General features: G+C 44.6%; 1 protein-coding gene across 1 annotated transcript in view; it reads left to right on the forward strand.

Moving 5' to 3' along the window:
• Window positions 1-12974, forward strand: part of LOC126253319 (waprin-Thr1) — a 217651-nt gene that overhangs the window by 186440 nt on the left and 18237 nt on the right. The window contains exons 2-3 of the mRNA XM_049954575.1: window positions 4692-4769; window positions 5938-6102. Coding sequence (XP_049810532.1) covers window positions 4706-4769; window positions 5938-6102 — 229 coding nt within the window. The 5' untranslated portion in view covers window positions 4692-4705. The remainder of the gene's footprint in view (window positions 1-4691; window positions 4770-5937; window positions 6103-12974) is intronic.

The following is a 12974-nucleotide window of genomic DNA, read 5'->3' on the forward strand; positions in this document are numbered from 1 at the left end:
ACAAATGGTAATCAGGAAGAGTAGGCGTTTTAGTTGCGAGCACAAAATATAGGTACTGTCCGATTAACCAGATATAACTCTTGTTCTTAGATTTCTGAAATAATTGCCAGCCCGGGTGGGATAGATCTTGCACTCGTATTGCGGAGGGCGTCGTTCTGTTGATAAGTGCCAGTTTTTTTCTCGTCCAATTTCAGATTTGCGTCTGATCTCTGCAGTGAAGTAGATGTTGCAGTGTTTCCACACGGACACATGTGTCAAATTACGGAATAGGTCGTAAGTTGATTTTGCACAATTTTTCCCCTGTGGGCACCACCTCATTCACAACATCATACCATACGGGAGTAACCTGAGAATGACGAAGAGGATTGCTGACATTCATCCAAATTTGTCTCCAGTTCTTGCCAGCATACTTCAATTCAATAGGGTTATTCTGCTGCCGTTTTGCGAATGCACTGTAGATAGCCGCAGAACTGAATTGTTGCAAGTGTGGATGAACTTAGCTCAACTCCACGTAATATCTGCGTATGTGAACGAGCTCGGAATGTATATGTCCAACATTCATCGGTGGCTTCATCTCTTGTGAACGTAACTGCTGGAATAGACTTCCTGTAAGACCTGTCTGAATGCCTTGTAGGATCCTTAATGTTCGAGTCAGAAAAATCGCCAAGCACTGCAATTCAACGTCTTTAATGGCGAGACCACCTCTATATCGAGGTAAAGCGGTAGCCTTGAAAGCGACTTCAAAAATATTACCCCGCCAAATTTACCAGCTGGTAAGTGCTAAAATTCTATTCGCATTATCAGTAGATATATATAGAACTGGGGCAACATGGTAAATCTTGCTGAGAACATAACAATTGACGAGGAATGCCCTCTGAATCCTGTCGAAAGACCACATGTTGTGCTCTAGAATCAAAGCTCGAAGGACGTTAAGCTTCTGTTCTCAGTTCACTTTCACCATGTCCCGTGGATTTGGAGTGATAATCAATCCAAGGTGCTTGAACTGGTGGGTTGCCTCTAACCAAGCAGTGTTCGCGAAGTGAGGCTGTGGACCTGAGTGCAGAACTTTGGATTTTAGTTAATCGAGTCGTGCACCGCAGGCGCTGTCATACTGGTGTACAAGACGACGCACTGTATCTAACTCTTCACTGTTGTTGATAGTTACGCTGTTATCGTCAGCATAGGCATGACAGACCGTCTTTGTGTTCAGCGTTTGAAGTCCCGCTAAAGTGACACAAAACGTCTTCAGCAGTGGCACGATAGCAATGGCAAAAAGAGTCGTACAAAGCGGGCACCATTGTCGCACACGTTGAATTGGCACGGGGCTACTAAACGGCCGTTGAATTTCAGGCGGGAAGATGTATTGCAAATACATTTCCTTATTATCTTTACGAAATGCTGTTGGAACCCATTTTTTCCAGTGTGCCGAACAAAAATCTGTGGTTAGTTCTATCAAATGCCTTGTCGAAGTAAAAAAATACTATTGCCAACATGGTCTTGCAAACCGAGGTCAAATACGCAATATCTCTGTATTCGCTCAGAGCGTCTATCATTGAACGGCCATTGAACACACTCATCTGGTAAGAGCCAAGTACTTTGCTAAGGACTGGCTTAAGTATGGGATTCATAATCCTAGTAAAGATTTTGTAATCGGCATTGAGTAGGGTTATGGGTCGCAAGTTACCAAGTGCCTTTCCTTGTGACTTTTTGAATACTAACACAATCAGTCCCTCGGTGAACTGCGGTGCAAATTCAGCATTTGTTTACAATTAACTATACATTATGGTCAGTTCGGCGCCAAGGACATCCCAGTACCGAATATAAAATTCAACCGGTAATCCGTCTATTCCCGCACCTTTCCTCTTCGCAGCAGACGTAATGACTGATTTCGCTCCCGAGTTAGTGATGCTTGAAGGAGTTGTGCATGGTCTTCCGCATCCACTGCTGCCGTAATGTGAGACAAAAAATCCTCCTCCGCCTCTACATCTATGCCAGGCGTGGAGTAAAATTGTCTGAAATAATTCTCAATAAAAATCTTAATCGCGCCTTGCTCATTATAGACATGCCCGTCGTCATCCGTCAATTGAGTAATTATTTTTTGTCTGTCTCGTTTAGCTTCCTGTATGACGTGCTACAACAACGCTGACTCGTTAGAGCTGTCATCGGAAGCGCGTGTCCGTACTCGCTTTCCTGCCAGTGACGCACGGACCAAAGCGGTGATTTTTGCTTTGGTACGCTTAATGCGAAGAGCATTGTCAGGCAATGCAAAAAAATGGTTCAAATGGCTCTGAGCACTATGGGACTTAACATCGGAGGTCATCAGTCCCCTAGAACTTAGAACTACTTAAACATAACTAACCTAAGGACATCACACACATCTATGCCCGAGGCAGGATTCGAACCTGCGACCGTAGCGCGGTTCCAGACTGTAGCGCCTAGAACCGCTCGGCCACTCCGCCCGGCTCAGGCAATGCAGCTGAATCATTATGTAACTGTCAGAGACCGGTAAACTAAAACACTAACGTCTGTTTTTGCCAGGACGCCTTGGCCCTGGCAAACTGACAAAGACGTTCCTTTATTTGCGGTTTCACGAGCTCTGTCCACGAATTAACACGCTCCCTGTACCTTGGTTGTCACTGGAGGCTCCATTGCCACGTGACAACAAGATACTTCTTGAGGTCGTCGTCATCCAACAGTGCAATGTTCCGTTGCCACACGCCTCGACCCCAAAAAGTTTTCTGCGGGACATGCCTAAGTGTTATATGATACGCACAGTGGTCACTAAAATTAACAGGCCATACTTCACAATCCAAAACAGCGCCTAAAATGTCTTTAGATATATAAAATATGTCCAGACGACTAGCGGATGTAGCAGTAACGTAGGTATATCGGGTCACCCGTGGGCGAAGATAGCACCAGGTATCTCTTAAGTCCAGCCTATCAGCTAAATCTTGTAACTCCTGACAAACATTAAAATTCGGGCACTGGTCTTCCTTGCGTAGAACACAATTAAAATCGCCGTGCAATATAATCTTCGAAAAACCATTGGAGGATAATAGCACAATTTCATCGCGACAAAAAACACCCTGCTCCGTCTACTGTTATATCCTGTCGGGGCATAGACTTTGATCAAAATCAAATCTTGAAATTGCACAGGAATTCCTCGTCCTGTTTTTAGAATCGGTCTAGGATAGGGCGGCTGCAGGGACATCTCTGGCACACTCCCCGTGAGACCCACATTTCCAACTTACTGTCCACGCTCTACATTTGTAGTTCCCCTGCCCACTATACTCATTACTCGCGGCAGTCAATCTACCGATTCCCGTAAGAGTTTTAGTAATGTGAGTGCCTCCGATCTGAAGGAGATCAATGGCCGGTAAAAATGGTTCAAATGGCTCTGAGCACTATGGGACTCAACTGCTGTGGTTATCAGTCCCCTAGAATTTAGAACTACTTAAACCTAACTAACCTAAGGACATCACACACATCCATGCCCGAGGCAGGATTCGAACCTGCGACCGTAGCAGTCGCAAGGTTCCGGACTGCGCGCCTAGAACCGCGAGACCACCGCGGCCGGCAATGGCCGGTAAGCCTTACCTATATGAAGATGGTATCTGTTATCAACGCCTGAAAGCAGCTAATGCTCTGGATTTTATTGTAATTTTATTTTTCGAGAGCTGCAAGATCGACAATGGTATCTGTTCTTTGGGACAAGTCCGATAGAACAGATGCCACCTTCATATATTCATATACGAGGGGCGTTCAGAAAGTAAGCTCCGATCGGTCGCGAAATGGAAACGACTATGAAAATCCGATAAAGCTTTGCACAGATGTGTTGGGTAGTGTCTCTAGTATAACCCCAGTTAGCATCACGTCGCTCTTCTCATTTCTGAGCTCGCAGTGAGTGCGTAAAGATGTCTAGAAAATAGTGTCTGCCGCCAAGTACGAGGGCCTGGTGAGAAATTTCGCCTGAAGCTATGCAGCTAACATTACATAACTGTCGTACTGTTTCTTCTTCAAGACAATTCTCAGCCGCATTCTGCAGGGGCAATGAAGATGCTCCTGCATCGTTTTCAAATGGAAATGTGAGATTACCCACAATACAGTCCGCAATTGTCTCCCCCTGAGTTTCATCTCTGGTCACATGAACCGCTGTCTTTGAAGACAACATTTTGACACAGACAACGAGGTGTAGGCCAGCGTGGAGAATTGGCGGAAAGCACTGGCGGCTGCCTTCTATGACGAGGCTATTGAAAAGTTGGTACAACGCTATGACAAAAGTCTAAGTCAGAACGGCGACTACGTAGAGAAGTAGCTGAAAGGTGTAGCTAATTGTTACAAGTAAAACATTTCTGATGTTCACTGTGGTTTCAATTTGGCAATCAATCGGAGCTTACTTTCTGAACAGGCCTCGTATTATCAGACTGCTTTATCCAAAAAAAAGTCACTCTTCTTTGACTGATGTCACCATCGTATAAATTTGCATTTTCTCTAAGAGTTACTTCACAAAACATTGATTCTAATGGCAGTAACATGGTTGTACTGGAGTGTGAGCCTTCAGTCATTTATGTATAATTATTTCTCACAAAAATTCATTTCGTGTTAGTGTATTCTCTTAAACTACCTGTGAATTACTCTCGCTGGCTTTAATTATAATAACCTCGTTATTATGTACAACATTTTATTTTCAGAAGCTTCGCGCAAGATGTTCCTCTCGGTGATTACAGTTGGCGTGCTCCTAGTGCTGGCGGAAGTTTCTGCTCAAGGATGTAAGTATTTTGAGTTGATATGGCGGGACTATCTGCAAGAAATGTTCTTAGCGTAACCATTTTACCTACAAGAGTCTCTTTTCTCATAGGGCAGTGAGCATGTCAGAATCAACCTTTCACTGTACAACAAATAGTAATAGTTGGCCGCTTCACTGTACAACAAATAGTAATAGTTGGTTGCAAGTTAAATACAATCCTGCTAAAAACATTAGTCAGTAGTTACGTTAATGTCCTGCAATAACATTTTCGACGTGAGTCTTATTGTAATAGCAAGATAAGACAACCCTGAAAAATGCGTTAGGTAATTACGGCGATGGATCGAAACGGAACTGTGTCTTTTCTAAGGCCAGGGAATAATAAGCGCATTAAATGACTCTTTGCCTTTCCTTCCACAATATACGTTGTACATTTATATATACGAACATAATTGTGCAACGAAGCCGTCGTCCTGATCATGGTATACACTGATGAGCCAAAACATTTTGACTATTGCGCACCGCGAGACTGAATGCTTCCTGGTGGTATCGCGGGTACGTGACGCAGTAAGAGAAAGGGTGTAAGCGGAAGAGAGACGAATGGACAGTCATTATAGCGAAGATACGGGCCGCAGATGTGGAAACCCATTGATTTGACAAAGGGCACATTTTTGTGGCGCTGCTGCTGGAAGCGAGAATATCTGAAACGGCGAAGCTTGTCGCCTGTTGGAGTACTACTTTCGTGAGTGCCTTTGGAAAGTGGTTGAAGGACGATAAAATAACGAGTTGGCCGTGTGGTATTGGACAATCACGGCTCGTCACAAAACGTAGAGATCGAAGGATCCCCCACAGGGTAATCGAGGACGGGCAGCGATCTGTGGCTGATCTGGCGACAGAATACAACGCTGGTGCAGTCACAAGTGTTTCGGAGCACGTTGTTGAACATCGAGCTCCACATCTCACAACCGACTACATGTTCCTGATATATATATGATGATGGTATCTGTTCTTTCGGACATGCCACTTACAATGCCTAGAAAAGACCCGTGGTGTTCAATATAACCCTCCGACTGGTTGCAGCTTTACCTTTTTAACATACGAGGAAGTGATTTTTTTCTTTGACGTAGACAGCGGTGCAAACGTGCACCGTGTGCGCCGTCTCTGGCTAAAGTGTCGCTCTGTGCTGTTGTCAGCGCGGCCCGGCCACTGCCCGCTGGCGTCGACGGTGAAGCAGTGCACGCCGCGCTGCACCAGCGACTGGCAGTGCCTGTCCTCGGCGGAGAAGTGCTGCCCCAACCTCTGCGGCTCGCAGTCCTGCGCCAGGCCCTCGTCCACCAGCGTTCAGGACAAGTACTCAGGTCAGTCCTCAAACGTGCCCTCTCGTTAGAGAAACTTCTTCAAAGGAATGATATTCCACCTAAATTTCTTTCCAACGCTGGGTCGGCTTTGTTATGACGGATTCGGCAGTGTTACTTTCAGAGGGTGGCCGGATGCCCTTCCTGCAGCCATCCCGAACCCCCCCGGGACGAAAGTAGTGTACCACAGCTGTCTGCGTCTAGTGTAAGTCATGAAAGAGTCTGTGAGTCGTGTAACTGAGGCGGAACTTTGGGACCAGCCCGGTATTCACCTAGCGGGATGTGGAAAACCGCCTAAAAACCACATCCACGCTGGCCGGCATACGGGCCCTCGTCGTTAATCTGCGGGGCGGATTCTATCCGCGACTGGCGCCCCTATCCGAGTCTGGGAAGCAGCGCATTAGCGCCTTCGGCTACCCTGGAGGGTAAATGATATTCCAGCTAAATGACATTGCAAAATGTGAGTGCTTTAAAAGTTCAGAGTGCGTATTTTGTCGCGTCAAGAAGGGGCGTCCCAACGGCCTAATGCCTGTGATAAAAATTGTTTAGTGATCTGAAAAGATAGAAAACATCAGTAACAGTTATTCTCATTAAAAAAATAATATCTCAGGCCAAAGCATTTTGATTACCTGGCCGTCGTAGTTCAGTGACTCTCGAAGTTTAATGAAATTCTTACTCTGAAAAAAATGTAAAAACTAATGTAATCGGACTTTGATATTGGCGAATATATGTTCTTTCTCTATTACAAGAATGAGTAAGGATAAGCGCACAAATGAAGCTTGACATATAGTCTTTTTTCATAGCTATGTTAATTAAAGAGATATTTTTGAAAAAAGAATTTGACGTATCAGTACTAACTTCTCTTTTTCAAGTGGCAGTTTAGTAATTTTTACTGCTAGTATCGTATTTCTAAAATAGAAGAATTCGACTGTCTTTCATTCTTCGAAAGTCGATTAGTATTTTCGGAGGCATTATAATATTTAGAGCTGTCGTGTCAGGCTGGCGGGCGCTCCAACTTGTCGCAGCTTAGAGTCTACTTACAAAGGCGGCATAGTGGAGAAAATTTTAATTTGAAACAGATATTATTCACACTTGGCTACATCTGGTTGGACCGACACACCAACTGTACGCCAAAGGGCTTGACATCTATGGATGATTCACCAGTTAACTTTCCGCCCCTGGTAGCTGAGTGGTCAGCGTGACGGAATGTCCTACCTAACGGCCCGGGTTCGATTCCCTGCTGAGTCGGAGATTTTCTCCGCTCAGGGACTGGGTGTTGTGTTGTCCTTATCATCATTTCATCTCTATCGGCACGCAAGTCGCCGAAGAGGCGTCAACTCGAAAGACTTGCACCAGGCGAACGGTCTACCCGACGGGAGGCCCTAGCCACGCGGTAACAGTTTTGCTCTTTTTTTCTGCCAGAGCCTTGTCGGCCGTGGTGGCCGAGCGGTTCTAGGCGCTTCAGTCTGGAACCGCGCGACCGCTACTGTCGCAGGTTCGAATCCTGCCTCGGTCATGGATGTGTGTGATGTCCTTAGGTTAGTTAGGTTTAAGTAGTTCTAAGTTGTAGGGGACTGATGACCTCAGATGTTAAGTCCCATAGTGCTCAGAGCCATTTGAACCATTTTGCCAGAGCCTTGAAAAAAAGGTGCACATCGATAATTGAATGGATTTGTATAATAGGGAAGTAAAGTGTAAAAAATTGTTAAATAATAGCTTCAAGCCATGATTTTAATGTCAATATACAAACGTACGTCGGTAAGCTATACCAGTAACAGTCACAAAAAGGGAATCACAAAAAATATGGTCACAAACATTTCCTTAAAAGTCCAGTTACCTCATCAAGTGTTCCAAATACCCACCGAGTACTACTATAGACGTTAGCAGTCGCTGATGCAAGGGCTTGTGGACAGACGAGATTCCTTCGATATCATCTTACATTCTGCAAAAATGCGAAGTTTTATACCCTCTTGGGCCGTTAGAACATATGCGTGGACCACATCTTTGAGTTTATCCCAGAAAAAAGTCCAGTGGCTACAGTGGTGGTTCAACTGATAACGGCTTATGTCCTGTCCAGCGATCAGGAGAAAGCTGAGTGAGCGCTTTCCTAGTCAAAAGCGAGTCATGAGCAGGCCACCCACTGTGCTGGTGCTACACACATTTACGTACTTCAGTTAGTACTTCCTCTAGGAGCACCGTTAACACTCACAAAATCACAGAAAGAACTGAAGAAGTCTAGTCACGCTGATAAGCTGATTGAAATTGGTAAATGAGCTCAGGATCAGGATGTGTTTCCAGTGATCATGAGAAAAGAGGGGACGTTTGTAGTGTCTCCTTTCTGTTTTCATATAGGTTTAGAAGGTCATGCTGCTACCTTAAAACCTGTTAAAAGATTGTAAAATGATACCTTGCTGGTTGAATCTGACCGGTCAAAACAGGTGAAAATACTGAGAAACTCTAAAAAATTAGATGAATTTGACATAGTTATTGAGAGATTCCCTGCTGGTTGGAAATGACAGGTCGAAATAGGAGAAAATACTAAGGAAATTTTAAAAAATAAGTGAATTTGACATACTTACTGAGAGATTCCTTGCTGATTGAAACTGACAGGTCGAAACAGGTGAAAATACTAAGTAAATCTAAAAAATTAGGTGAATATCACATTGTTGTTGAGGTGCACACCTTCGTCAACTCAAGCAATGCTGTGGTTGCATGCCGTGATATAATGGACATGGCTACCTCGGAACAGAAACAAGAATGAGTGTCACAAGGAATAGTCGATGTGATTCAAATAATGAGAAGAAATAGTGGAGGCATACAGAAGACTACCACCTTTATTGAGACCCTCGTTTCTCCATCGCTACCGTAGTACCATCTGGCAGGTTTCTTTCTATTTAGGGCTAGATTTTACACACTTAACTCTATGATGTGCTACGAATGCTAGCGATTTGGCCACGCAACACTGATTTGCGGAGGTGAAAAAACTTGCGGGAAATGCGGAAACGCCGCTGATAAATTTGGCACTGACCACCAGTCATCAGCTAAATGCATCGACTGCTCTGAGAGACACCCACTCTGGAGCTGAGACTGCAAAATATTCACCAAAGAAAGAAAAGTCCAAGAAATATGCAGAAGCCAAAAAGAATATAAGATGACGAAACCCCCCAGTGTGTGTCACTTACTACGCTTCTTCGGTGAAGACACTTGTCACTGAGGTAGATATTTCGACACCAACCACGTCCAGAGAAACTATACCTGGGTATGTGCCTGCAAAAGCAAACAGGTTAAGCATACAGTACTCGCAGCAGTCATGACGCAAGATAAAAGTAAAACTTTAGCACTCAATGAAGAGAAGAAAGTGCCTCTGAAGTTACTCTTTCTCATCAACCTCGAAGGGAAAAGGGTCAGGGAAACGAGCACGGCGTTGGGGTCAAGAGCCGCCCTGTGTGTCGTCATATGTCATACTGGCACGTCTGACTGATGAAGAGCACATCACAGACAGTCAGCTGTTTTCGAGCAGAGAGAACGCGCCCAGGGTTGGGTGGACCACATTCCAGCGTGGTCCACTGAGACGCTGATGCGTCCGTCCTAAAGCTATCAGGAACACCTAGGAGGCAGCCGGTCCCTTGATAGAGTGATGAGGGTAGTTGTGCAATGAGGGACAGGAGTGTGGCTATGCCGGCCGCGTTGGTCTAGCGGTTCTAGGCGCTCAGTCAGGAACCGCGCGACTGCTACGGTCGCAGGTTCGAATCCTGCCTAGGGCATGGATGTGTGTGATGTCCTTAGGTTAGTTAGGTTTAAGTAGTTCCAAGTTCTAGGGGACTGATGACCATAGATGTTAAGTCCCATAGTGCTCAGAGCCATTTTTTGTGTGTGGCTATGCAAAGGTTCAGCCAGTTCCCAATGGGTGAGAATATTCCAACCTGTCGGGTGGTGAAGGCAAAGGTAAGTCAGAAGAGATTGTGACAACAGTACCTGAACTCCATCGTAGATCCGTCCACACAAGTAAGGGAATCAGTTTGGAGAATTTCACAACCGCCAATAGCAGCTGTACGAGAGCAGAGATGTCTTCTACGACATCGCGTCGCCCGGACAGTGGATGAATTTTATTAGAATATTACGGCCAGTTGTAGTCAGAATCCAGCATTTTATGGCTATCGCGCAACACGGGAGAGGGATGGTTAGGATTTACACTACACCAGCATGGAGAAATACGAACACTATTCCTCTCTTCGAAAGCTGAATTCTACCTTGTCACTTGCTCGTGATTGTGTCTGCTATCGACCCGATAAGGTACAGTATCTTAAAATAGTTGAACCAGCGGTCGGAAATGGTCATCCTACGGCTTTTTAATGAAGTTTGGCTGACAGGAGAAGTAGAAACTTGTGGGAAGTTGTAAAACTATGGAAGGCTCGTATCAACATCAGTAGTTATCTATCATCAGTATCACTAGCTCCATAGGGAAGACACTGGATTGTGTGGTCAATTGGCGCTTAATGTGGGTTCTCGAAACCAAGTCACTACCAATAAGTCGCTCCCAGTGGAGGTTCAGTCCGCCCCTGGTGACTGAGTGGTCAGACCGACGGAATGTCATACGTTACGGCCCGGATTCGATTCCCGGCTGGGTCGGAGGTTTTCTCCGCTCAGGGACTGGGTGTTGTGTTGTCCTTATCGTCATCATTTCATCCCCATCGTCACGCAAGTCGCCGAAGTGGCGTCAACTCGAAAGACTTGCACCAGGCGAACGGTCTACCCGACGGGAGGCCCTTGCCACACGGCATTTCCAGCGGAGGTACAGAAGAAGTCACGTGACACTCGATAACCTGTCCCAGTTAGGACCAGCAGTTCAACAAGCTTTTCTAAGTAAGCAACACCTTGTAGGTGTATTCTTCGATTTGGAAAAGGCCTACAGTACTTGCATAATATTTTGTTGTTACTTTACACTTGTATGAATATCAAGAGCTCAGATGGCAACCCAGTTCTAAGCAAAAAAGGGAAGGCAGAAAGGTGGAAGGAGTATATAGAGGGTTTATACAAGGGCGATGTACTTGAGGACAATATTATGGAAATGGAAGAGGATGTAAATGAAGATGAAATGGGAGATAAGATACTGCGTGAAGAGTTTGACAGAGCACTGAAAGACCTGAGTCGAAACAAGGCCCCGGGAGTAGACAACATTCCATTAGAACTACTGATGGCCTTGGGAGAGCCAGTCATGACAAAACTCTACCATCTGGTGAGCAAGATGTATGAGACAGGTGAAATACCCACAGACTTCAAGAAGAATATAATAATTCCAATCCCAAAGAAAGCAGGTGTTGACAGATGTGAAAATTACCGAACTATCAGTTTAATAAGCCACGGCTGCAAAATACTAACACGAATTCTTTACAGACGAATGGAAAAACTGATAGAAGCGGACCTCGGGGAAGATCAGTTTGGATTCCGTAGAAATGTTGGAACACGTGAGGCAATACGAACCTTACGACTTATCTTAGAAGAAAGATTAAGAAAAGGCAAACCTACGTTTCTAGCATTTGTAGACTTAGAGAAAGCTTTTGACAACGTTAACTGGAATACTCTCTTTCAAATTCTGAAGGTGGCAGGGGTAAAATACAGGGAGCCAAAGGCTATTTACAATTTGTACAGAAACCAGATGGCAGTTATTAGAGTCGAGGGGCATGAAAGGGAAGCAGTGGTTAGGAAAGGAGTGAGACAGGGTTGTAGCCTCTCCCCGATGTTATTCAATCTGTATATTGAGCAAGTAGTAGAGGAAACAAAAGAAAAATTCGGAGTAGGTATTAAAATTCATGGAGAAGAAGTAAAAACTTTGAGATTCGCCGATGACATTGTAATTCTGTCAGAGACAGCAAAAGACTTGGAAGAGCAATTGAACGGAATGGACAGTGTCTTGAAAGGAGGATATAAGATGAACATTAACAAAAGCAAAACGAGGATAATGGAATGTAGTCAAATTAAATCGGGTGATGCTGAGGGGATTAGATTAGGAAATGAGAGACTTAAAGTAGTAAAGGAGTTTTGCTATTTGGGGAGCAAAATAACTGATGATGGTCGAAGTAGAGAGGATATAAAATGTAGACTGGCAATGGCAAGGAAATCGTTTCTGAAGAAGAGAAATTTGTTAACATCGAGTATAGATTTAAGTGTCAGGAAGTCGTTTCTGAAAGTATTTGTATGGAGTGTAGCCATGTATGGAAGTGAAACATGGACGATAACCAGTTTGGACAAGAAGAGAATAGAAGCTTTCGAAATGTGGTGCTACAGAAGAATGCTGAAGATAAGGTGGGTAGATCACGTAACTAATGAGGAGGTATTGAATAGGATTGGGGAGAAGAGAATTTTGTGGCACAACTTGACTAGAAGAAGGGATCGGTTGGTAGGACATGTTTTGAGGCATCAAGGGATCACAAATTTAGCATTGGAGGGCTGCGTGGAGGGTAAAAATCGTAGAGGGAGACCAAGAGATCAATACACTAAGCAGATTCAGAAGGATGTAGGTAGCAGTAGGTACTGGGAGATGAAGAAGCTTGCACAGGATAGAGTAGCATGGAGAGCTGCATCAAACCAGTCTCAGGACTGAAGCCCACAACAACAACAACTTTACAAGTGGGTTTTCAGTGGACGACTCTCCACTTTCATACAGTTCTTCTTGTCACAAACGTTTTTTAGGAAGTGTGTCGGGAATGCCCTAACAATGGTGTTTAATTTTTTAAACGAGAGGCTTTCAGTAAATAATGCTGCTCTTTTTTTCTGAAAGCAGGATAGTTTTATTTAGGATTCCAGTGCACCATATTATTCCCCACTCTTTTGGTTACAAAACCATATTCTTCAACATAATCTCCTTTCAGTGCGAC

This window comes from Schistocerca nitens, chromosome 1, assembly GCF_023898315.1.
Source record: "Schistocerca nitens isolate TAMUIC-IGC-003100 chromosome 1, iqSchNite1.1, whole genome shotgun sequence".
In the NCBI taxonomy this organism is placed as follows: domain Eukaryota; kingdom Metazoa; phylum Arthropoda; class Insecta; order Orthoptera; family Acrididae; genus Schistocerca; species Schistocerca nitens.